General features: G+C 38.4%; 1 protein-coding gene across 1 annotated transcript in view; it reads left to right on the top strand.

The window, feature by feature from the left end:
* The first annotated feature begins 4,035 nt into the window (after positions 1 to 4,035).
* Positions 4,036 to 27,128, top strand: part of COG3 (component of oligomeric golgi complex 3) — an 88,884-nt gene continuing 65,791 nt past the window's right edge. Inside the window, exons 1-7 of the mRNA XM_028526402.2 lie at positions 4,036 to 4,367; positions 12,787 to 12,933; positions 15,326 to 15,387; positions 16,451 to 16,616; positions 17,252 to 17,326; positions 18,462 to 18,554; positions 19,389 to 19,514. Of these exons, the coding sequence (XP_028382203.1) occupies positions 4,194 to 4,367; positions 12,787 to 12,933; positions 15,326 to 15,387; positions 16,451 to 16,616; positions 17,252 to 17,326; positions 18,462 to 18,554; positions 19,389 to 19,514 (843 nt within the window). The 5' untranslated portion in view covers positions 4,036 to 4,193. The remainder of the gene's footprint in view (positions 4,368 to 12,786; positions 12,934 to 15,325; positions 15,388 to 16,450; positions 16,617 to 17,251; positions 17,327 to 18,461; positions 18,555 to 19,388; positions 19,515 to 27,128) is intronic.

Consider the following 27,128-nt stretch of genomic DNA (forward strand, 5'->3'; position numbering starts at 1 on the left):
CTAACTAGAATGCAAAAGGATGAACCAAAGGTTATTATAAAATACGGAACTGAAGTCCTGAATTACCAGATGTCACACAACCACTGAGTCCTAGTGGCACCAGCTGGCAATTCTGGATTTTGAGCTCAGGGCGCTACAACTTCAAAAGAAACCTCAGATGCAGCCTGGGGCTGGGACTGGTTTGTTTTTCTGAGGTACTAAGTCAAGTCTTTTTAACAACCAAATTAGAACAAACTTTTTAAAACTCTTTATATAACCCTGTAAAATCTTAAAAACCCAGATTACTATTGTCATTCAAAAATAAATGACATGGAAATACTAAAAGGTAAGAAGCTTTGACCCTTCCCAGAATAAATGCAGCCTAAGGGAAAAACTGCTTTATTCTTTTCACCTCACTGCTGCTGGGCCTTCAGCCCTGCCCACCCAGGCTGGCTCTCTCCCTGGGGCAGGGAGCCCATCTAGGAAATCCTCCAGCAGGCTCCTGCCGAGTAGGCCTCTGGTCGCCTCATAAATCAACTAGTTCTAAAAGTAGCAGAATATGAGAAGAATGCACAAAAATCAATGCCATTCTTATAAACACATAACAAATAGCCTGAAAATATAATGAAAACAGCTGGTTCACAACATCAACAGAAGTATCAAACACTCAGGAAATACGATACATAGTCATACATCAACCCTGCATACGGTGTATTAGAATCACATAACAAAAAACCCAAATCCTTAATGGGAGAAATAGAAACTCAAATAAATGAAGAGAGAGATCATACTTCTGGCTTAAGGCAAAATGCAGAAAAGATGACATTACTTCCCAACTTAGTTTACAGCCTGAATGCAATTCCAGTCAACATATCAGCCAGGCCACTACAAAACTTGATAAAAATACAATGGTTCTTCAGTCCTATACGAAAATGGATGGGCAGCACTGTCGGGAATCTGAGATAGTCTGCAGTGGAAGCACTGGCCCCTGTGGATGTCAGAACATGGTCTGAAACGATGGCTGTCAGGCTGGAAGCCTCTGGAGGTAAAACCCCAGCTGGGAAGGACGGCACAACCTTAGGGTCGGGCCTCAGCGAACTCACGAGCTTGCAGCAGAACTGCACACAACCCACAGTGCAGAGTCCGAGGGCAGTGGGAGGCTTGTCAGAACCCTCTTCTTCCAAGTGTGGACAGGGAGTTTTTGGTTTCTGTTTTTAAAAGTGAATTCAGCAACATTAGAGTATTTCAAAGTAACAGAGATGAAGATTTCCTGACAGTCTTGAAAAAAATCCCAAGTCTGCGATTGCTGTATGTGTCTTAGGGTCATCTCAAGCCTGTTCTGAGGTGCTAGAGTCAAAAGCACCTTCGGAGGTGATTAGATTCCTCTGGTTCTCAAAAAAAAAATGCATTTGGGAGGGGCAGTTTATACTTGGCCCTTGAAAGAAGATGTTTGCTGAAGAATTGCCATCACAAAACTCTGTTGGGGACCGCCCTGCCTGGTCTCAGGAATCTGTAACTGTCTATAACTATGGCTGAGTAAGAGGCCTCTGAACCAGGAGATGCTAAAGAGACAAAACTTATTTCCCTGGCACGAACGCTGCCTGTTCATATTCCCCATTCCTTTTCATGCTTGAACAGCAGTCAATGACGGGTAACAATTCTCTTGGATAGAAAATGAATCTAAGATAGACACGTTCACGAAGGAATGACAGGGATGAGACTCTCGGGGCTGTGGAAATAACGGGGTGATTGACATCGACCCCTGCCCCCTTGGCTTTGCCAATGCCTGAGTCCTTGAGAAATCCAAGTCTCCTGGCTGCCTTTGTCTCCTCTGCCCAACTCAGGCCCGTTGGAAGTAACGGGGGGGGGGGGGTACAGTCCAGACCAGAAAAGGCGGACTCCCGGGGTAATCAGGCCTAAGACATAGAATATGAAAGACCCTGTGAAATCTGCTTGCTGGAGGATGCTCTTTAATTAGAATATGAAGTCACGGGCAGGAAACAGAACTAAGCTTTAAGTCCTGTAGTCTTTTAAAATGATAAAACCCCCAAATCTCTGGCTTAGGATCCCAGTAGGAAATCTGTCAGCACCTTTCAAAAGCTAACTACTTGTAATTTGCAAATGGTATTGGTATTCAAGAATAAAACCCTGCTTGTGCAGGGGGGCGGGGTGCTTTTCCACTTGGGAGAGTGGCCACTCAGTTCCTACTTCTGCACAGAAAAATTGCCTGTTTCTGTGTATATTCATTTCTTGTGTTTCGACGAGCCATCTGCGGCGTTGCATGATCACTGCCGGCTGGTGATCACATGTCAAAACTCAACAGGATTAACTTCATTTCTGGGATTTTTGAAACTAGAGATTGGTCTGAAGAAGAGCAAGTATCTTTTAGGTACTTAGATCTACACATCCGTACATATCTATAAGATGACTTTCTTTAGGAAATACTGGTGAATTGATGTGATGGGGCAAACAGTGCTCTGAAGCTGGGTTAAATAATTAAAACAAAAACCTTACTCTTAAATGCAGAATTCATTGTAAAATAAGAAGGAGAAGAAGGAAGAGCAAGATGAAGAGGAAGAGAAGAAAATTACCTATTAGTAATCCCAACCATCTGTAAATGTTTTGGGAGTGTTTCTCTTGGGCAATAGGCTCGTATACTATATCATTCTTCTTAATTATATCACAACCATTTTTCCAAAGAGATAAATATTTTCTACAACATTCTTCACTTTGAGGTAATTTTCAACTTTAGGAAAGTTGTAAAAGTAACATAGAGTTCAGGTGTGCCTCATGTTATTATATAACTATGTACAATAATCAAAACTGGGAAATCAACATTGGAATAATACTATTACCTAAACTACAGACTTTGTTGGAATATCTGTATTTTACTCCATAGTTTTACATTTTTCTATCCCAGGATTCAATCCAGGTTCCAACTGCATCTAGTTGTCATGTCTCCCTCATCTCCAATATACAACAGTTCCTCGCTATCCTAATTTTCATGACCTTGACACTTGAAGAATACTGGTAAGTTGTTTTGTAGGACATCCCTCATTTTGAGTTTGCTTGATGCTTTCTAATGTTTAGAATGTGGTTTTTGCATTTTTGGCAAGAATACCACAGAAATGACATTGTGCCCTAGATCTATCATGTTAGGAGTTTTATGATGATAATATTGACTTGATCACTTGGTTAAGGTGATGTCTGCCAGGTTCTTCCAACCTAAAGTTAGTAGGCTCCCTTGTTATTAGTAGATATCTTGGGGGGATCATTTGATAAAACGCTGATTTCTGTTCTCGGACTTTCACCCACTGATTTTAGCATTCATCCTTAGAGTTTCCTGCTACAATTAATACTATTTCTCTCATTTCACATTTTTTTTTGGAATTCTTCTGTAAGATAGAGCTGTCCCTCCTCTCCCATTTACTAATTCAATCATTTATTTATGTTAGTATGGATTCGCGGGTATTTATGTTATGATCCAATAGTATCATATTTTTGTTGCTCAAGTCTACAACATGATTTAAATGGCAGAATAGTATTCCAATTACATGTCTGTGCCATGAGTTACTGATTGAATTCTTCAATATTGGGTATTTAGGTTGTTTCCGATTACTTGACAGTACTATTAATGATATCTGATGCACACAAAATCTTTGAATTTCTGTGTTTTTATGTTAATTTTCTAACGGTGGAGTTATTAGACGTTGGGAAAGTTTGTATTCGTGGTTTTGATACAGGCAGCCTAAACAGTCAACGGTCAGTAAGGCAATCACATAGTAATACACTCGACCCAGACTAGCCAGCTGTAAATCCTAGGCTGTAAATCCGGAAGCTCAAGAAAACCCCTGCCGGCCGCGTATGTTAGTACAATTGTCGTAAACAGCACGTAACGACAAAGTTATCGATGTTGAGGAAGAGACTTCCGGTAGGGGCATTTCTATTTCCGTCAGGGTCTGCGTAGCCTACCTATACGTCTACGTCTCAACGGGAAGTATTTGTACCCTTTTAACGCCACGTCATTCCTGACTTCAGCCCCGCCCACTCGCTGTGAACGCGTTTCCGTTTCCGGCTATTCCGTCTCCGGTCGTCCAGCCCCGTTGCCGCTGCCGGTGCTTTGCTGGAACCCTTGGCACTCCGGGAAGTGGCCCGGGCCTGTCTTTCGGGGTCGCACCATCCCTTTGCTGTTAAGGGCGGCGAGGGTGGCGACTATGGCGGAGGCGGCGCTGCTGCTGCTGCCCGAAGCAGCGACGGAGCGGGACTCTCGGGAGAGGCTAGCTCTCTGGGATCGGAGACCGGACACCACGGCGCCGCTCACCGACAGGCAGGTGGAGTCTGTGCTGGAACTGAAGGCGGCGGCGGAGAACCTTCCGGTGCCGCTCGAGGTGAGGTGATGCTCGGGAAGTGACTGGGGCGTTCACCTGTGGCGTGCGGGCGACCCTTGGCCTCATAGACTCCTGTTTAGGGATTCTCTTCACCTGTCCTTCATGCAGTGGCTGTTAGGGTAGGAGAGGCCCCATCACTTCACCTTCTCTGGCTGCCAGGCCTCTGCCGGCGACTGCTGACTCTCCCTTCCCGCGCGGGGACGACCTGCTAGGGCGTCCAGTGGCTGGGCTGGTGTCTACTTTGCGGCTTGGGACTGTTGTCCCTGGAGTTTTACCCTGGGCTTATTGCTCCGGGTGTTGCCGATGTCAGCTGAGGCACAGTACTGCTGTTATTCTAAGGCAGCCTCCTGTTGGTATTCGTTTATCACTTTAATGAATAACCCAGCATACTTTTCCCACGGGGGGAAATCAAAACTTGATCCCGAGTGACAGTTTCATCTCACGTTGAACAGGGAGCTCTCCCATCAAATGCAGGTTGTGGGAGATCGACTTATTTGACCGATTGCAAAGCAATGAAAATGAATTGTTTTTGAAAGCTGGGTCAGTACATTATTGGATAAGGCTGGTTTTTGGTTTTAGTGTCAGCGGTTTTAATCCTAATTATCATTGGGACATTATTCATATTACTACTTGTGTGATTGAATTTAACTAGTTATAATAGCAAGAAATACATTTTATGAATTGTCAGCCTTTTTCTAGTTGTGAGACCAGGTTTAGTAGGACTATTTTATTGGGGATGATAGTTATTTTTGATGTTGGAAGCATTTTTTTAAACTTTAAACAAATTGTTATAACATAAACGTTGTCACATAATTGAATATTTCTCTACTCTGTACAGTTATTCTTGCTGTCCTCAGAAAGCTGCTTGTTAACTTTTACTGGGTGATGGCAAGCACTAAAATCCTGATTTTAACAGGATAGTGGTAAAACTGCCTCATGATTTAAGTTGAAAGCACTACATTGGTACATGGCTCTTGCACTTAGTTATCAGGAATGTACAAAAATCTTTTAAAAATGCAAAAGAATTATGTGTAGGCATAGATAATGACAGCAGTAAACTATTATATGTTGTCAATGGAAACCAGTGACTGATGGTTATAGTGTTTTTCTTACATATCAGCCAGCCTTTTCTTCACTCATTTCCTTCAAGTGACTTCTCTGAAGTTATAGGTGAGGAGCACTACATTGAGCATCCTTTCACAGTTATCATTAAAAATGATGAACACTCTTCTAGGATTAGAACATGCCACATCCCTACCAAGGGCTTGTGGTGAGCATCGGCAATTTCAAGAGCAAGTACAATGGACTGAACACTGGCAATTTTATTTTTATTCAGTAGAACATAGGCATCTTGGAATTCATATTTTTGGCCTTGTGCTGTTTTAATAAAATATGGAGAAATGTAACCTCGATCAAACTTCATGCCTTCAATAATTTCTACCGTATTTTGCTGTGTATAATGCTTTTTTGCCCAGATTTTTGAGGCAAAAATAAGGATGCACATTATACATGGGCAGTGCTAAAACATGGGTACACATTATACATGGGAGTGCATTATATATGGCAAAATACAGTAATTATCTTTTAGTATTTTTCCATTCTTTATTGTGATGATCCCCTTTCTTCCAACATTTTCCATTGCACCAGAAATGACGTTGCTAATTTCTTTGTCTCCATATGCAGAAATCATAGCGACCTGAGCAATTTCTTCAGGGGTTGTCACAAGTTCAGGAAGCTTCTTAGGTTCAGCAATTACAGCATCAACAGCTAACATTGCTCCCCTCTCAATTTTCACTAGATTAGCACCTTTGCTAATCTTTTCAGAGCCTTCCTTGACAGTAGAGTGTGCCAATATAGGAGCAGCAGTGGTGCCATCCCCAGCCTCTTTATTTGTATTTTTGGCAACATCTTGAACCAGTTTATTGCTAATGTTTTTTAATTTATCTTTTAAGTCAGTGGACTTTGCAACAGTCACACCATCTTTTGTTACTTTGGGACTTCCCTAACTCTTCACTAATCACTGTTCTTGTCCTGGCCAGTGTGGCTTAGGTGGTTGGAGTGTCATCTCGTAACTGAAAGGTTGTAGGTTCGATTCCTGCTTAGGGCACACACCTAGGTTGTGGGTTTGATACCCAGACTGGGAGTGTAAATCCCAGGTCCAGGAGTGTACAGGAAACAGCCGGTTGGTGCTTCTCTCTGGCATTGATGTTTCTCTTTCCTCTTTCTAAAAAGCAGTAAAAAAGTGTCCTCGAGTTAGGATTAAAAATAAAATCACTCTTTTTTCCCTGTGCCTCCATAGTAATGGCTACAGCATCAGCTAAAAGGTTTACACCTTGAAACATTAAGGCATGAGCATCTGTACCCAGTTTTAGATCTTTGGCATAAGGCAGAGTGTGGTGATAAGCCAGTGCCCAAATCTGGCAAAAGACTTCGGGTAAATGAAGCATTTCTGTAGCACATCAGCAGAGCAGGGCATGTGAGTGGTGAGTCAGGCTGTTTGTGGCAAGTAAGGATTCAGGAATTCTTTTTACATGATTTGGAATTGTGTACAAAGGCAGATTAAATCTAGAGACTTAAACATTTTTTTCCTGCCCTCAAACTTTGGAGGTTAAGAACTTTGATTTGAAAGTTCCTTCACTTTTACTGTTTCTTGCTTTGCCATAAAAGAGAGGTGTTCTTTCTTGGGTTTTAACTCTAGCATGCTCTGCTGTAAGTGGGTTTGGAATAAATGAGGAAGTAAGTGGAAGTTTCTTTGGCTTGGCTATTAAAGTCTTTTGTGCTCTAGATAATAGAAGTTGTTTGCTCTATAAATATTCCAATCTTTTTGTAATTTATTTGGCCTGATACTAAAGCAGGATGCCTGGACATCACAGTGGGAGGTGAAGGGGGCAGAGATATTTCACAAGAAATATAACCCAATTTGTTTTATTGTCATGGGTGATAAACTATTATTTCTTATTCTCAGTGAACTTAAAGGAAAAGGTTTGGAGTGCAGTAAATAGAATCTTCATTTTTACCCTATTCTTTCACATTTATACAATACCTATCATTAGCCTCATGCAGTCATTGAACATACTTAATGTGCCTACTCTGAACTAGGAGTTGAGGATAGAAAGATAAGTAAGTCAAGATCCTTAGCTTCATGGAGCTGATATAATTATGATGACCATGAACATGTAAAAAAAAGAAGGAAGGCAAGTTCAGGTGGTGATCTATGGTATATGGAAAAAAACCCAAAACCCCGCATGGTATGACACAAAGGGATGAGGTGTGCCCTTGGATAAGTAGGGAAGGCCTTTCCAAGAAAGTAATAGTCTGAGGTGAGAACTCATGATAGAAAACAAGAAGACAGCCATGCAAAAACTAGAGAAAAAACATTTAAGCCGGAGGAAAAAGCAGTGCAGTCATGGGTAGGGGATGAGCTTGACAAGTTCAAGCATGCACTGAAGGTCTCTGGAACATGCAGACTTGGTAATAGATTTCTGTGAGAATGAAATAACCTGCTGTTTACCCAACCTGGACTCTTTCAGGGGAAAGTTCTCATTGCTCTTCATCTCTCTGTAGCCTTCATTTCTCTTTACTAAAGCATTTATATGTCTGGTGGGAAGACTTTGAAATTGAATTTTCTCTTTTTCCCGTTACCAGGCTTGTAACAGTGGTGCTGAAAAGAACGCCTCAATTTTTATTTTGTCCAAGCAGTATATCTCTAAAAGATTTTCTGCAGTGTTTCACAATTTTCACAAGTAAATTATATCCCAGACAGCTGAAACTGGGCAAGTTAGTTATATAGCAAGAGTCCAGGTAATGCTTAGCAAATACCATAAAGCCTTTAACTTTTTTAGAAAATAGCTTTCTCTTTTATGAAAGAGAACTAGTGTTATCTTGGGAAGGAGTTATATGTTTTTATTTGGTGTTAGATAAGGGAATTTGCAGTAGAATATTTACAGTAGAATATTAGGTAGGCTGGTTTCTTGTAGTCAGGGAACTTTTTTAGTGGTGAAAGGCCAGACATTTTCTTTCTGCTGGACTTAGTAATTCTTTTTTTTTTTTTTCATTTTTAAAGATTTTATTTATTAAGTTTTTTAGAGAGAGGGAAAGGGAGGGAGAAAGAGAGAAACATCAATGCATGGTTGCCCCTCATGCGCTCCCAACTGGGGACCCGGCCCCCAGCCTAGGCATGTGCCTTGACTGTGAATCGAACCAGTGACCCTTTGGTTCACAGGCCCGTGCTCAATTCACTGAGCTACACCAGCCAGGTGGACTTAGTAATTCTTGATAAAATGCTAAAATAATTTGCTCTGTTACAGTTGTTTTTCTAAAGGGTATGTGACCTTACACATGATGTTTAACTTTTCTGAACCTGTTTTATTCTTTATAAAATGAGAATCATAATAGTTCTTATCTTATGGGGAGCTGTGATAATGAAATGAAATCATGTATGTAAAATGCACATGCCAAGTTACTTGATAGTATTTTTCATGTACCTTTTCCCCTCCAGATGTTTAACATCTTCAATCTATTGAGAATAGATTAGAATCTTACCACACTGAGCTGGTATAGGTGTCACTCAGACCAAAGGTAAGAAGAAGAGGTTAGGTTCCTTGAGGAAGGTTCTAAGACTCAATCTATATCTCTTCATGCTTTGCTACAGAAAAAGTAACATCAGGTTTCATTTAGGGAATAAATTGATTAGATTGTTTATAAAAGTGATTTTCTCCAACCCAGAGCTGTTCAAGAAATAAAGTTTGGGAGAGAAAAGTGTATTGGCTTGTTTTTTCTGTACCTGTTCAGCTGGTCAGGCAAGGCTTGATAGATTATTGTAATTACTATTTTATATGTTAGTGCCCCTATTTGCATAAACTATATAGTAGCATTCTAGGATTGCTGATCAGAAGTCTAGATCTGTGCTTTTCTCTCGATGGTGGTAAATGTCTGTCTACTCCATCTGGAAGCCAGGCCACTGTGAGTCAGATGCATTCAGTCCTTTCCACTTCAGGAGTGAATGAGAGGTCTGAACAGGAAAGTTTGTGACCCCCCCCCCCCACTTCTGATTTGCCATTCTATTCCAGGTGCTTTGAGAGAAGAAGACAGCTTAGTAAAGGTGCCTACATGGGAGATTTTCTCATATGCTTTTATTTCTTAGAAGTGGCTGCAGTGTGGCTTCTCTCTTGCGGGGTTTGAGAGAAAATGTTTTGTGTTAGAACAAGGGAACAGGACGGGAAGCCTCCTCCTGCTTCTGGTATTTGGAAATCCTTCTGACTGAAAAGTGGCTAGTATTTGTGCAAATAGAATGCTTTTTCATACATAGAAAGTATTATATTTACTCACAGCAGCTAGATTACAGATTATATCTTGAGTATTTATAGTACCTTCTCAGGTATCCAGAGTTTTCATATGATCTTACTTTTAAAGTACATTAGAAGGTGAGATTTTTTTGTTTCAAATGACAGACTAAGCACATGTGTATGACATCCCTGGATCCATTTGATATGACAGTAATAAATGTGTTACACACCAAAAACAAAGATAGTTTCAGTGACCCTGCAGTTTTGGTAAATTTATGGAAGTCAGGAATCATGTGCTATTACTTAAAAAAATCAATCTAAAGAGTTGTATTTCTAAACTAGTGATGGTGTATTTTGCATTTAGTTTATTTTTGCTTTAAAGAGAAAATATTGTCTTCCAGTGAGATTTCTGTATCTAGAAAAATAGACAGGAAGGCAGTTTCTTAAGACCTGATCATAAAAGACCTTGGATCAATATTTTAATATTACTGGAACTTAAATAAATGTCATGCCCTCAGGGCTGAAAATGAATTGAACCAAAACAATTAGGCTCTTTTACAACCTCCCAGCATCCACACTCTCTTTCTTTTAAGTCTAAAAATAGCTTGTCTGTTTGACTACTGGTTAAGTTAACCCCTGGAATATCTTTAGGAGCAGTGGAGAACTAGAAAGTATTGTAGATCTGATGGCATCAAAGTCGAGGTCTTGTAGGTGGGGCTCTTCTGAAACTGATGGGAAACTCTGAAATTCTTTCTATTTAATTCTGATTTCAAAATTTGAGCAAGAAGGTGTGGGTGAAGTGTGCTAGCAGTGGAAGTGGTAGAAGGAATTAATGTTTACTGGTACTTCTTGGTTTGATTTGTTTTCTGTTTGTTGGTATTAATAAGGTCAGGCTTTTGTGTTATATAATGGGGAGGGCAAGCTACTTTCAACAACACACAGGTTTTTTCCTTTGTCTTGGTGCTAGTTCACAGGAGGTTCAATTAAGAAAATGTGTATAGATTAGCACAGATTCACCACCAGTGATAGAAAGGTAACTCAAAAGCCATATGTAACTAATACTGGGATATCAGTATCATGTTTACATTTCAAGACTAGCATTTAATATAGAGACGGTCTAGTTATAAATGTTAGTATTGCGTTTATTAACTTCAAACTCTTGAGGACTTCTGGCAAGATGGAGGAATAGGTGGACGCACCGTACCTCCTTGCACAACCAAGAACAGAACCACAATAATTTACAACAATGATTTGCAGTCATAATATCAGAACTGTCAGAGGATTTATCTAAATGGAAGTCAGACAGCCAAGAAGTTGAAGTAGACCCGTACATCCAGACTGGTAGGGGACTACGAGCCGAGCGAGCGGGCGCGGGGCTGGCGCGGGTCGCAGGCGCTCGTAGGTCGGGGGAAATTTGGTGCAAAATCGGCGCGACAGCAATCCGGGACGCAAGAGCGCAGCGGTGTAGCGGTGATACCTGAGTATGCAAGCAGCGATTGGGGACCAGGGCAGAGCTCACGGCCCAGAAGCCCAGGGAAGTGTCTGACTCCAGGAGAACGGAAGGGTCGCCATTGATCCCTCCTGTCCCCGCTCCCGCCCCTGCCCCCACATATAACGTCACAAGCTAGCGACTGGGGCGCCCAGCCCCGGTGAACACCTAAGGCTCCGCCCCCCACCGTAACAGGAGCGACCAGACCGGAGAAAAAATAAATAAATAAGTAAAATAATAGGAGAGACAGGGAAAGACATAAGATATGTTCCCAGCAGAACAGATCAGTCCCCCAGGACTCATCCTTTTGAGTGACCAAGAAATAGCCAATCTATCAGATGCACAGTTCAAAACACTGGTGATCAGGAAGCTCACGGAACTGGTGGATTTTGGATCCAAATTACATGAAAAAATGCAGATTACCATAAAAGGGATGCAGGAAGACACACGGAGGAGAGCCAATTGTGAAAGGAAGGAATCTGAGTCTCAAAACAACACAGTGGACCAGAAGAAAGATAGAATCAACCAAGCAGGAAAGCATGATGATATAAGAATTCAAAAAATCGAAGAAAAGCTTAAGACCATCGAGGACACCTTTAAACGTTCCAACATCCGAATTATAGGGGTACCAGAAGGGGAGGACCAACAAGTGGAAAAGTTATTTGAACAAATAATAAAGGAGAACTTCCCCAAACTGGCAAAGGGAACAGTCTTCCAAGAAATCCAAGGAGCGCAGAGAGCCCCAAAGAAGTTGGACCCAAGAAGAAACACACCAAGGCACATCATAATTACATTAGCCAAGGTAAAAACGAAGGAGAGAATCCTAGAAGCAGCAAGAGATAAGGGGACAGTAACCTACAAAGGAGTTCCCATCACACTGTCAGCTGATTTCTCCAAAGAGACCTTACAGGCAAGAAGGGGCTGGAAAGAAATATTCCAAGTCATGAAAGACAAGGACCTACAACCCAGATTGCTCTATCCAGCAAAGCTCTCATTTAGAATGGAAGAGAAGATAAAGTGCTTTTCAGATAAGGTCAAATTAAAGGAGTTCATCATCACCAAGCCCTTACTTTATGAAATGCTTAAAGGGACTTACCTAAGAAAAGAAGATAAAGAAAAGACATGTATAGTAAAAGGACAGCAAACTCACCATTATTAACAACCACACCTAAAGCAAAACCAAAAGAAACTAAGTAAACAACTAGAATAGGAACAGAACCACAGAAATAGAGGGCACAAGGGGGGGCTAGCAGTAGGGGTGGGAGGAGGAGAGAGGGGGAAAAGGTATAGAGAATAAGTAGCATAGAATGTAGGTTGAAAATAGATAGGGGGAGGGCAAGAATAGTATGGGAAATGTAGAAGCTAAAGAACTCATAAGTATGACATATGGACATGGACTAAAGGGGGGGAAGGTGGGTGGGAGAGGGGCACAGGGTGGAGGGGAGTGAAGGGGGAAATGGGACAACTGTAATAGCATAATCAATAAAATATATTTTAAAAAAACGTCAAACTCTTTAATAGAAAACATTCATTTTTCTCTTTCAAAACAACTGAGATGTAATTTCAGTCTTGAGTTGAGAGTTTTCAAGTTATTTAAATAATAACTTGAAAAGTTATTAACTCTTTGTGGCTGTCTTTTTTCAAGCTCCCAATTGAAGACTTGTGCAGTTTAACATCCCAGCCCCTGCCCATTTCACAGACTTCAATAGTACCTGAATCTACAGAAGATATTCTCTTGAATGGCTTCATTTCATTAGGAATGCAAGAAGGAAAAATTGAAACTGCACAGCAGGTGAGTGGCAATATTGTTTTTAAGGATGTTTGATTATTTTAAATGTCTCTAGACTGAGCTAATAAAAAAGGTCCTAATTAAAAGTCCTGAACATTTGAAACTATACAGTGTGGGGCAAAAATAGGTTTATAGTTTTTCATATGGGAAGTAATACAGTAATTAATAAATAATAATATAAGAATAAACTGTTCTGTGTACTCACAAATGTAAACCTGCTTTTGCCCTACCCTGTAGCTAACATCTAATCTTTTTAGACCATTCTTGATTTTGTATCAGTTGTGGCTATTAAGTATTTTAGATGAACCTATTGCCCAATTATATTTGTAATGGACATAAAAATATGGTATTTCAAGTTTGGATGCTGATAGATTATTATATTTATTAAGGTTACAATATTTTATATTTTTGACTTTCTCCAGTGTATGTCTATGTCTATGTTATGTCCCTGCCAGCGTGCCTGTGTGTGTGCATGTGCATGTACAGAGACATATACACGTACCCCTCTCTGCCTATTGCTAGGTAATTTCTTTTTCAGAAACCTAAATATTCTCTTTAGATAACCTGTGTAGCTATTTTGAAGAAGAACATGTGTAATCTTTTCTTGGCTTTTGCTTATTACTGATTATAAACCTAAATAACAGTAGTTTCTTCTGCCACTTCCTCTGCTCTTCTTTCTGTACTGTGAAGAATCAAAGCTGAGGCATTTACTGAGTAAAGTGTAAAGCAGATGTTCTGACTTGCATATATAGTAAGTTGAGAAGCAGCATGGCAGAGTGATTAAGAGCTCCAGCTGTGGAGTTAGGCCCTGGATCAGAAAGTCACCTATATCACTTAGCCTCTTTGTGAGCTTAGGAAAATTATCTTTTCAGGTCTTTAGTTTTCTTATGAATAAAACAATGATAATTATATAACTATGTCATAGGCTTTTTGTGAGCCTAATTAAATAAGATAATACCTGTAAATGCATTTTGTGGCAGACACACAATCATTGTTTGGCAAATGATAGCTAAGGTACTGTACTTGTTAAACTTAGTATCTTGAGAGAATAAAGTGTACTTTGACTTAAATCCCACTTGAGAGTTATAGGAGACAATCTTGTACCCGGTCTGTGAACTTATTGGGCTATTTAATAAATGTTTTGGATTAAATTTGCACATCTCTCTTTAAAGAGAGTAGAAAATCTCTAATTTAGAAAAATCTAAATATTGAGTTAAATTTCTATATGATAAAATATAATCACTTTAGGTGTACAGTTTGATGAGTTTTGACAAGTGTGTATACCTGTGAAACTACCACTGTGATCAAGATACAAAACATTTCCATTAGTTCAAAAAGTACCTGCATGCTTAAGGTCAGCCTACCCCATGTCTTTTTTTAAAAAACATTAAAAAAACTTTATTTTCTCTTTTATTAATTCCAGAGAAAGGGGAAGGGAAGGAGAAAGAGAGGGAGAGAAACATCGATGTGAGAGAGAAACATTGATTGGTTGCCCCCTGCATGTGCCCTGAATGGGCACTGAGTCTATAACCTGGGCCCTGACTAGGAATTGAACCTGCGACCTTTCTGTTTACAAGATGACATCCAGCCAACTGAGGCACTCCAGCCAGGGCCCTATCTCTTTTTAAGAATAGATATTTTCATAATATAGGGCCAGAATTCAAACTAAGTTTAGCTGATACAGAAGTCCATGTTCTTAAACCAATCTGTTATATTACTTATGAGCTTATATTCTCACAATTCCTGCTAGATCAGTGGTGTCAGACTCATTTTCACCAGGGGCCACATCAGCCTCGACGTTGCCTTTAAAGGGCTGAATGTAATTGCAACTCCTTAACAGTTAAGGAGTAGTTACATTTATACAGTCCTAAAATTATTTCAGCCCTTTGAAGGCAATCACAAGGCTGATGTGGCCCCCAGTGAAAATGAGTTTGACACCCTGTGCTAGATAATATTAATAATTACTCAAAGCCTTAAGTTACCTACTCAGATTTGGCAAACTATCAAATAGGCTCTAGCCTCTCAGGGAGAAACATTTCTTATATATTTAATGCACTTTTTAAATTAACTCTGAAAATGGCCTATTTTTATTTTTTATTTTATTTTTATTTTTGTTAGATTGTATTCAACAACAGGTGTCTCCACTTTTCCCCCGCCACCCTCCCCCACCCCACCCACCCCTACTTTACCCCTCAATCCTACCTATCCTTTACTTTTTCTAGCATGTAGACATTGACCATGCAATTAAATTTTCTCCTGGTTTAAAACTAATTATTATTGTCTGAGCCCCAAACAAGGATTAGTGTTACCCTTTTAACTTGCTGTTTAGCATATAGCAACTTTTCATTTTATCTGTTTTAGTTTTGTTGACAATATAATAATCTTTATTTTCTAGTTTTTCTCATGGTTTGCAAAGCTTCAAACTCAGATGAATCAGGATGAAGAAACTAAATATAGGTATGTGGCTCTTGGATTTGTTGGCTATCCTAATTGTTAGGTCACAGTCACCTGAAGCATTTTGTAATCTGTGTCTCCAAATAAACAAAATTAAGGTATAAAGAAAACCTCAACAGCCATATTTTCTTTAAAATTAGCTAGGGAGAAGATTTGGGTTAACTGGTACTAGAAGTTGTATAATTAAAAAAAGTTATAATTAATAAGTTAGGGGGGCAGACATTGGTTTTTCCATAACTCTAGAAAGGTTTGGGTTCAAGTGGAAATTTTATAGGACCTCTAAGAGGTGTTTGTTGCCTTTCTTTAGGAGAGACCCAAGAGACTTTAGGGATGGCCACCTAGATTATAGGGTGTAACTATGTTGTTCTGTTTGTGTATATTGATACCATGGGAGAAATAATGGTTTACAGTTTCTGGATGATTTGGGGACTATGGCTTGAGCATTTGCATTCATTGAACATTTATTAAATGACTATAATTGCTATGTGTTGTGTTAGGCTGTTTGATGTATGATTCTGTTTAATCTTTATAGTAGCTCTGTGAGGAATGGTAATATTCCCATTTTACAAATGAGCAAACTGAGGCCTAGAACTATTAAGTAGCTTGCCTAGTGTCATGGAGACGGGCAGAGCTGGGATTTAAAGGTAAAATCTTTATACCTTAAGCTTTTCTAATTCCGAGTCCAAAATTATTCCCATGACATCACTATCTCTTCACGGTGAAAGTGACCTGAAGGATTTATCAACTTGATAACGTGGGATGGTCCTGGTTTCCCACTGTTTGAAAGTTGAACTGGTGATTTGTTGTCTTCCATGTAAGAAGCCAGTTTATGACTTCAAGGCTGATTCCTTTTGTTGTTCCTCTTAGTTTCAGTAATTTTCCTTAATTATTGAAATAGTTTGCAACTTAGCTTTTGGTACATATCTGAATGTGATGAACTATGGTGAATAAGTCTGACTTTCCTCCTGAAATTCAAGCATTTGGGGAAAAAATGATACTTTGTTTATTTTCTGTGCTTATTGGGGGAAAATATTATTGCCAATCCCCTTTTGGTTCTGTTTTCTAGACAGATGAGGGATTACTTGTCTGGGTTTCAGGAGCAGTGTGATGCTATTTTGAATGATGTAAACCGTGCTCTTCAGCATCTGGAATCATTGCAGAAACAGTATCTTTTTGTGTCCAATAAGACAGGAACCCTACACCAAGCCTGTGAACAACTCCTAAAAGAACAGGTAATTTGGAGTAACAGAGAGAGGGTCAGTGATTATATTTATTGTTTTATTTTAAAATAGATGAATATAATTCTAGTTTCCTTAATTTCTCTGACTACATATTAAACACTGCTCTATATGAGGCCCTGTGCTGAGCATGCGAAATATTATGCTGACAGCCTGCTTTCATTCTAAATAAGCTTATGTGAAGAGGGGCACGGGTGAGCTTTCCTGTGTTCTGAACTGCCAGGTGTCAGACAATTTCAGAGTGAAGAGGATATAATAGTTCTGTTCATTCTTTATCATTGATACTTTTGAAATAAGCGTAGTGATTTTAGTAATGGTGGAGTTTAAGAAAAGATGAACTGATATAGGTTGTGCTTAAATAATTAAATATAGGATATTTAAGTTACTCCGTTTATTTCAGAGTTTTCGCTATGTGTGTTCTGTTTTGAAAAAGGCAATCATTTACTTTTTTATAATATTATGTATAACTTACTGTAATAACCATTGCTTGTTTTAGCCCATAATTGCAAAAGTCTTTGAACCTTACTCTGAAATCTTACGTCTAATATATAACAATTCAGTGTAATTTTGAGACTGGAGTGTTTTTGTGTTCTTATAGTAACTGATTTTTCTCTTTTAAAAAATGCAAGTCGGAACTTGTTGATCTGGCCGAAAACATTCAACAAAAGCTATCCTATTTTAATGAATTGGAAACTATTAACACAGTAAGCATCTTTCTTACTTTTTTGTAAAGTTAGTTTTTCACTTTGTGAGTGATGTTTTAACTTAACAGTTTGCTTGCTGACTATCCCTATTTGTGACTGATGGACATACCATTACAAGTTCAGATGTTTTCAAATATGATTTAAGTAATAGTTATGTTTAAATTGTATTATTATTAAAAGTCTCTTTGTTGGTTACCTCTTATAGTGTCTTATTTTTAAGCCATGTAAGAAATATTAAATTTTAAATCTTGCTGTGGTTAAACTATAATAATTTAAAAAAATCTTTAAAACTAATCTCATACTTAGTTTGAGAAAAAGTGTAGTTCTATAATGCACACTTGTATTTCAAAGTAATATCAATAAAGACTGCTGTGTAAATGATATTTCTGGTTCATAAATTAATCATAGCTGTATCCTATTGTTATTAAAATAGCTGTATACATGATGTTGTTAAAATACTAAATTAATCACAATTATAATTTACTAAAGAGATAGGAGTAAAACTAGTAGCTAGTTAACAATGGAATACAAAGGAGAATAGTTCATTGCTAAGCTATTTGTATATCAAGATAAGAAATAATTGGCTGTTTTTACTTGGGTTTTATGTATATTATATTTATACTTCATTAAATATTGTATATTATATTACTTTAAGTTTTAGCATATGTTATATTAAATGTTAAATATCACACATATAATACCTATATTTATACTTATTATTACTTCTGTACTTTATTTTACTTTAATAATATGACTGCTAAACATCATATGACACACTAGTTAATTCTTTAACCTTAGGGAAATAGCCAGGGTTTGAAAGAGAAAATGTATGTATGTTGTAAAGTACTAGTAAATGGGAAGTCTGTGGAGTACAATGGAGTAATATAAAATATTTGTCATGTCATCAAGAGCCCCATTAAAACTGATTAGCAGTAAACTGAATTAAATCAGTATTCTTTTTTAGTTGTCATTTATTGTTACACATGGGCTACATTTGAGGATATTTTGGTCACTCAAAATATGAAGACATTAGTATAACTGTTATGTCCTAAAGGGAAATATGCTAATTTGAATACATAATTATCAAGTTTTACTTATATATTTTTTATGAATTAATATTTATTTTCTCTTAAAGAAATTGAATTCTCCTACATTGTCTGTGAATAGTGAAGGATTTATACCTATGCTGGCCAAGTTAGATGATTGTATAACATATATCTCATCTCATGTAAGTCATGATATTTCTGTATGTTTTTAAGAAATCTGAACATCCCTATTAATTTGCTTCTTAGGTTATAAAGTAATTATTCCTTCTGAAGGGAAAAATATATTTTCTAATATACTTGGAAAACTGGCAAATTCTTAGTTATTGTTGATAGTGATGTAAAAGTTACTTTCAGCTGCTGAGGCAGCCCCTGGAGTCAAATGAGGTCCTGACTGACACAGCTCTATCCCTTCTGAAAGGATGAGCAGTTTTCAGTCTGTTGAATTCCTGTTGTCCTAGATATTATTCCCCAAGGACTTATAGCTGTATTTATATCCCCTACTTGTATTGTTTTCCTAGTTGAATCTGATGTGGTAGCCTTGAAGTCTGTGGAGTACTGAATATATAGTTTGCTAAAAACGGCACTATATATATACATATATCTACTCATTTGAGGACGTGCTTATTGATTTTTAGAGAGAGGGGAAGGGAGGGAGATAAAGAGGGAGAGAAACATCGATTGGTTTTCCTCTCGAATGCACCCCAACTGACACTGAACCCACAACTCAGGCATGTGCCATGACTGAGAATTAAACCTGCAGTCTTTTGGCTTACAGGACGACGCCCCAACCAACTGACCACACCAGCCAGGGCAAACTGCAAATATTTATTTAGCCCTGGCTTTATGCCCAGGCACAGGTGATTTGGCTATGATGAAGACAGTCACAGTATTTGTCTTCATGGAACTTTCAATCTATTTTGTATATAACTTTACATAAAGGACATGTTGGTTTTCAATGAAAGTTTGCTTTGTCAATGTTTGTTTCCTCTTTGTAAATCTTTCCCTTTCTTTTATAGCCGAATTTTAAAGATTATTCTGTATATTTACTGAAGTTTAAGCAATGTCTTTCTAAAGCTTTGCACCTCATGAAGATATACACTGTGAACACACTACAGAACCTCACAAATCAGTTATTAAAAAGGGTGAGTTATCTGCTGAGGTTTTTTTTATTCACTTTTCTATTATAATCTTAGTCTGATAGTATTCCTTAGAAACTCCAAAATTTTTTTTACTTCTTATTAAATAAGAATACACCTTGCAGTTTTATTTATAGTAGGAAAAGTGGTTGTATCTGTCCATTTGAATCTTACCTTCAAAGAATATATAACATTGTGGGAAGTATTCAATGCTAATGATAAATAATAAAATAAAATTCAAAGTATTTGTCCCTAAAGACATTTTCTTACCTTTTTCATGAAAAAATTGGAAGGAAATACATGAAAATAATAAAGGTGGTTCTATCTGAATGGTGGGATTACGTATAAGGTCTGTCTGGAAAAAGTCCAGCCATTGTTGATAAAGTGAGGGCAGTTTGTGCAACATTAATGCAACCTGGCAGCCAAAGAGAGTGGACTGGAATGCACATGTGTGAACAATGATGACCTCACTGTACTAGTCAGTGGGTGTGGTAGGTGCCATTGAGTGAGCATGTGTACTGTGTCACTGTGGCATTCAAAATCACTGAGCAAGTAGAGCCACGAATTAGCATCAAATTTTGTGTAAAGCTTGGCCATTCCTCTGCAGAAACTATTTGGATGATTCAGAATGCTTTTGGGATGATGCAAAGAATGCAGCACAAATGAAAGTGTGGCACAAACACTTCAAAGATGGTTGAGAATCTGTTGAAAGTGATTCGTGCTCTAGAAGGCCTGCAACAAGCAGAACACATGAGAATGTTAATTGTGTTCAGGCTGCAATCAACAAAGATCAGGGACTGACAGTGTGGTAACTAGAAGCTGATCTGGGGATTCCAAAAAATACTGTGTTCAAGATTTTGATAGAGGATCTTGGCATGAAGTGTGTCGTGGTAAAGTATATTCTATGGCTTCCACTACCAGAGTAGAGAGAACATGGTGCTGCAATTGCTAATGACTTGATTCAAACCACTACCAGTGAACCAAATTTCCTTGGGAAGTTCATAACTGGAGATGCATTGTGGGCCCTGACCCTGCTATGGACTACAGCTATGACCCTGAAATGAAGACCCAGTTGTTACAATGGAAGTCGCCTGATTTTCCACACCTGAAGAAGGTGTGGCAAAGTTGCAGCAAGATCAAGACCATGTTAACTTATTTTTGATTGGGAAGGTGTTGTCTATCACGAGTACGCCCCTCCAGGCAAATGATTAACAAGTACTATCTGAGTGTTCTTCATTGGTTGAGAGATGCAATATGATGAAAATGGCAGTAATGGGCAACATGATTGGCAGCTTCATCTCAATGTGCCTGCTCATGCATGACATCTCTTTTAGAGGCTTTTGGTGAGAAATTGAATCACTAAAGTGACTCAGCCCTGCTACAGGCCAAAATTGGTGCCCAGCAACTTTTGGCTTTTCCCAAACCTAAAATCACCTTTGAAACGGAACAGATTTCATACTGTCAGTGAGATTCAGGAAAATAGGATGGGCCAGCTGATGGTGATTGGAAGAACTGTGTGAGGTCCCAAGGTGTTGACTTTGAAGGGGACTGAGGTGTCATTATCCTTTGTACAATGTTTCTTGTATCTTCTTCAATAAATGTCTTTTTTTTAATACATGACTAAACACTTTCTGAACAGACCTTATAATGGATAATTTGAAATCTTTTCTTTACATTTGATGGATAATTAAATTTTCTATGTTTAGCAAATTTATTTTTTAAATTTTATTTTAATCATTGTCCAAGTAGTTTTCTGTACTTTACTCCCAGCCCAGCCCACCCACCCATCTCTCCCTCATTTCCATCCCTCCCCCTCCCATTTCCACCACCCCTAGTTTTTGTCCATGTGTCCTTTATATTTGTTCCCGTAAACCCTTCCCCCTTTCCCCTGAAATTCCCTCCCCTCTCCCCTCTGGTCACTGTCAACCTGTTCTCTATTTCAGTATCTTTCGTTATGTTTTGCTTGTTTGTTTGCTTTGTTGTTTAGGTCCCTGTTAAAGGTGAGATCATATGATATTTGTTTTTCACCGCCTGGCTTATTTCACTTAGCATAATGCTTTCCAGTTGCATCCATGCTGTAGCAAAGGGTAGGAACTCCTTCTTTCTTTCTGCTGCACAAAATTCCATTGTGTAAATGTACCATAGTTTTTTGATCCATTCATTTACTGATGGGCACCTAGGTTGCTTCCAGCACTTGGCTATTATAAATTGTGCTGCCATGAACATTGGGGTGCATAGGTTTTTTTGGATTGGTGTTTCAGGGTTCTTAGGATATAGTCCCAGCAGTGGAATTGCTGGGTCAAAAGGCAGATCCATTTTTAATTTTCTGAGAAAATTCCATTCTTTTTTTCTATTCCATTTTCTTTTCTATTTGTACCAGTCTGCAATCTCACCAACAGTGCACTAGGGTCCCCCTTTCTCCACAACCTCTCCAACACTTGTTTGTTACTTTGCTTATGATGGCCATTCTGACTGGTGTGAAGTGGTATCTCATTGTGGTTTTAATTTGTATTTCTCTGATAGCTAGCAATATTGAGCATCTTTTCATGTGTCTCTGGATCCTCTATGTGTCCTTCTTGGAGAAGTTCTGTTCAAGTCCTTTGCCCATTTTTTAATTGGGTTGCTTGTCTTCTTAAAGTGGAGTCCTGTAAGTTCTTTATATATTTTGGAGATGAAACCCTTGTCTGAGGTATCATTGGCAAATATGTTTTCCCATGCAGTTGGTTCTCTTTTTATTTTGATACTGTTTTCTTTAGCCATGCAGAAGCTTTTTATTTTTATGAGGTCCCATTTGTATATTCTTTCCTTTTTGTCTCTTGCTCAAGGGGACATATCAGTAAAAATGTTGCTGAGTGAAATATCTGAGATTTTTCCTGCTTATGTTCTCTTATAAGACTTTAATGGTGTCACGGCTTATATTTAAATCTTTTATCCACCTTGAATTTATTTTTGTATGTGGTGTAAGTTGGTGCTCGACATTTATTTTTTGCATGTAGCTGTCCAGTTCTCCCAGCACCATTTGTTGAAGAGACTACTGTTACTCCATTTTATGTTGCTGTCCCCTTTGTTGAATATTAATTGACCATAGAGACTTGGGTTTATTTCTGGGGTCTCTGTTCTGTTCCATTGGTCCATGTGCCTGTTTTTATGCCAGTACCAGGCTGTTTTGATTATAGTGGACTTGTAATACAGTTGATATCAGGTATTGTGATCCCTGCTACTTGACTCTTCTTTCTCAAAATTGCAGCAGCTATTCAGGGTTGTTTATGGTTCCATGTAAATTTTTGAAGTGTTTGTTGTTTGTCTGTGAAATATGCCATTGGTACTTTAATAGATTTTGCATTGAATCTGTAAATTGCTTTGGGTAGTATAAACATTTTGATGATGTTAGTTCTTCCAATCCATGAAAACGGTGTATGTTTCCATTTGTTTGTGTCTTCCTTGATTTCTTTCTTCAGTGTTGTGTAGTTTTCTGAATACAGGTCTTTTTACCTCTTTGGTTAGGTTTATTCCTAGGTATTTTATTTTTCTTTTTGCTACATCGAATGTGATTTTTTTCTTGATTTCTGCTTCTGCTGTTTCATTGTTGGTGTACAAAAATGCCTTTGATTTCGGAATATTGACTTTATGTCCCGCTGTTTTACCAAATTCATTTATTAGGTCAAGCAGTTTTTTGGTCGATTCTATAGGATTTTCTGTGTACACTATAATGTCATCTGAAAACAGTGACAGTTTTGTTTCCTCCTTTCCGATTTGTATGCTTTTTATTTCCTTTTTTTGTCTGATCATTGTGGCAAAAACTTCCAATACTATATTGAATAAAAGTGGTGGAAGTGGACAGCCTTGTCTTGTTCCTGATCTTAGTGGAAAAGATTTTAGTTTTTGCCCATTGGGTATGATGTTGGCTATTGGTCTCTCATATATGGCTTTTATTATGTTGAAGAATGCTCCCTCTATTCCCACTTTGCTGAGTGTTTTTATCATGAATGGGTGTTGTACCTTATCAAATTCTTTTTCTGCATCTATTGATATGATCATGTGATTTTTGTCTTTGCTGTTGATTATGTGATATATTAGATTTACTGATTTGCAAATACTGTATCATCCTTGCATCCCTGGGATGAATCCCTCTTGGTCTTGGTATATGATCTTTTTAATGTATTGTTGGATGTGGCTTGCCAATATTTTGTTGAGGATTTTAGCATCTATGTTCACCAGCGATATTGGTCTGAAGTTTTCTTTCTTTGTTGTGTCTTGATCTGGTTTGGGGATCAGGATGATGCTGGCTTCATAAAAAGAGTTTGAGCATCTTCCATCGTTTTGGAATTTTTGGAAAAGTCTGTGAAGGATAGGGGTTAACTCTTCCTTAAATGCTTTATAGAATTCTCCTGTGAAACCATCTGGTCCAGGGCTTTTGTGTGTCAGGAGTTTTCTGATTACTGCTTCCATTTTATCTGCTGTTGATGGTCTGTTCAGGCTTTCTGCTTCTTCATTGAGTTTTGGAAGATTATATTTTTCTAGAAATTTGTCCATTTCACCTAGGTTTTCAAATTTCTTGGCATACAGTTCTTCATAGTCATTTCTTACAATTCTTTGTATTTCTGTGGTATCAGTTGTAATCTTTCTTCATTTCTCATTGTGTTTATTTGGGCCCTCTCTTTTTTTCTTTTTTTTTTAAAGTTTAATCATTGTTGAAGTACAGTTTTTGGCCTTTTACTCCCATTCCAGCCCACCCACCCATCTGTCCCCACCTCCCTCCCATTACCCACCCCCCCTCCCCCCAGTTTTTGTCCATGTGTCCTTCATATTTGTTCCTGTAAACCCTTCCCATGCTACTCTGAAATTCCCTCCCCTCTCCCCTCTGGCCACTGTCAGCCTGTCTTCCATTTCAGTGTCATTGACTATATTTTGCTTGTTTCTTTGTATTGTTGTTTGGGTTCTTGTTAAAGGTGAGATCATATGGTATTTGTCTCTTTTTTTCTTGATGAGCCTGCTTAAAGGCTTGTCTATTTTGTTTATCTTTTCAAAGAACCAGCTCCCGTATTCATCGATCTTTAGAATTGTGCTTTTAGTCTCTATGTCATTTAATTCTGCCCTGATCTTGGTTATTTCCTTCCTTCTACTTGCTCTGGGCTATCTTTGTTCTTGTTCCTCGAGTTCTTGTAGGCATAGGGTTAGGTTGTTTGCTTGAAATGTTTCTATCTTTTTTAAGTAGGCCTGTATCGCTATGAACTTCCCTCTCAGGACTGCCTTGGCTGTGTCCTATAAGTTTGGGGTTGTTGTGAGTTCATTTTCATTCGTTTCCAGAAACTTTTTGATTTCTTCCCTAATTTCAGTTTTGACCCATTCATTGTTTAATAGCATGCTATTTAATCTCCATGATTTTGAGTGTTTTGGTTTTTTTCCTTGGGGTTGGTTTCTAGCTTCAGTCTCTTGTGATGAGAAGATGCTTGGTATGATTTCAATTTTCTTGAATTTGTTGAGGCTTGTTTTGTGTCCTATCACGTGGTCTGTCTTTGAAAATGTTCCATGTGATTTGAAAAGAATGTGTATTTAGCTTCTTTGGGATGGAGGGCTGTATATATATCAGTTAAGTCCATTTGGTCTAGGGCATTGTTCAATGCCACAGTATCTTTGTTGAAACTTTGGAAGATCTGTCCATTTCGATGGTGGGGTGTTAAAATCCCCTACTATAATTGTGTTGCTCTCAATATCTTTCTTGAAGTCCTCCAAGATTTTCTTCATGTATTTAGGTGCTCCTATGTTAAGTGCATATATATTTACAATCTTTATATCTTCTTGGTGGGTTCTTCCCTTGAGTATTATGAAGTGACCTTCTGAGTCTCTCTTTATGGCCCTTTTTTGGAAGTCTATTTTGTCTGATATGAGTATTGTTAGCCTGGCTTTATTTTCCTGTCCGTTTGCTTGGAAAATTTGTTTCCAGCCCTTCGCTTTCAACCTGTGTAGGTCTTTTATCCTGAGGTGGGTTTCTTGCAGGCAGCATATGTGTGGGTCATGCTTTCTTATCCATTCAGCTATTCTATGTCTTTTAATCGGAGCATTTAATCCATTTACGTTTAAGGTTATTATTGGTAGGTACTTATTCATTGCCATTTACATACCTGTGTTCCTCTCTCTCTTTCTCCTTCTTTTCCTTCCTTTTCTGCATCTTTTGCAGAGCTGGTTGTCTTTTGTCTGGGAAGCTTGTTACTTGGCCTTCTATCTTGATTGAGAGCCTTTCTGGGTAAAATAGCCTTGGTTGCAGACCTCTGCTTCTCATTACTTGGAATATTTCTTGCCATTCTCTTCTGGCTTGGAGCGTTTCCATTGAGAAGTTGGCTGCTAGCCTTATCAGGTCTCCCTTGTATGTTACTTCCTATTTCTCCCTTGCTGCTTTTAAGATTCTCTCTTTGTCTTGAAATTTTGCCATTTTAATTATGATGTGTCTTGAGGTGGGCCTCTTTTGGGTTCCTCTTGATTGGGACTCTCTGTGTTTCCTCGATTTGTGTGACTTCTTCTCTCATCAAATTAGGGAAGTTTTCCATTATTACCTTTTCAAATAGGTTTTCTATCCCTTCCTCCTCCTCCCCCTTCTCCCTATTACACGGATATTATTACATTTCATATTGTTTTGCATTTCTCTTAATCCCTCCTCATTCTTTCTGATCCTCTTCTTTTTCTTGGTCTTTCTGGGTGTTTTTTCAACTTTGATCAATTTACTGATCTGATCTTCTATTTTATCGATCCTGCTTTTGATTCCTTCTACTGTGTTCCTCAGTTCAGAAATTGTATTCTTTATTTCTTCTTGGCCCTTGTTGATAGTTTGTATTTTTTTCATGTTGATATAGTTTGCATTGAGTTCATTGTAGTTTCCCTGTAGTGTGTGGTAGTTCATTGTGAGATCATTTAGCTTCCTGATAAGCATTTCTTTGAACTCAATATTGATAGTTGAGTTGCCTCTCTTTCATTTAGCATTCTTTCTGAGGCTTCTATTCCCTTCATTTGGGGATTGTTTCTTTCTCTTCTCATTGTTTGTGAGACTTCTTGTTAGCCTCAGCTTCTTAAATTGATCTGTTCTGGCTCCCTGGGTTTATGGTGTGAAGTTGTGTGGTAGAATACCTGTGGGATTCAGGGCTGCAGTCTCCTTCGGGTATCCTGGTATTCACAGCTTCCACCTACTCTTTTTTTGTCACCAGTTGGAAGGGTAAGGCAAAATGGTTTAAGACAGCAAGAGAGTATTCTATGATATTTACAGTAGCAGCCAGTAGAGAAGAAATAGTAGGTCCTTTGGATCTCCTATAGTGTTAACTGTGTATATTCCACCCAACTAGCCACTTTTTAGAAAGAATGGAAAGAAGAGAAGATTCTTGTTGGGGAGGGGAGGATTGTGAGTTGGATCTAGAAAGCCGTGAGGTTGTGGGAGGTCAGATTCTGAGATAAGATGACAGCAAAGGATAGTAAATAGGTGTAGTGTGTGAGAGAGTAGATTTAACCACTACAGTAATTTCAGTAAACCGTGAAGTGGGCTAAGATTTTGGGTACTGGGGCAGGGGGGTTGTATAGTATTTACAATTGTATGGAATAGCTATTATTTACAGTAATATTAGAACAACAATCATG

The sequence above is a fragment of the Phyllostomus discolor genome, chromosome 11, assembly GCF_004126475.2.
Source record: "Phyllostomus discolor isolate MPI-MPIP mPhyDis1 chromosome 11, mPhyDis1.pri.v3, whole genome shotgun sequence".
NCBI classification, from domain to species: Eukaryota; Metazoa; Chordata; class Mammalia; order Chiroptera; family Phyllostomidae; genus Phyllostomus; species Phyllostomus discolor.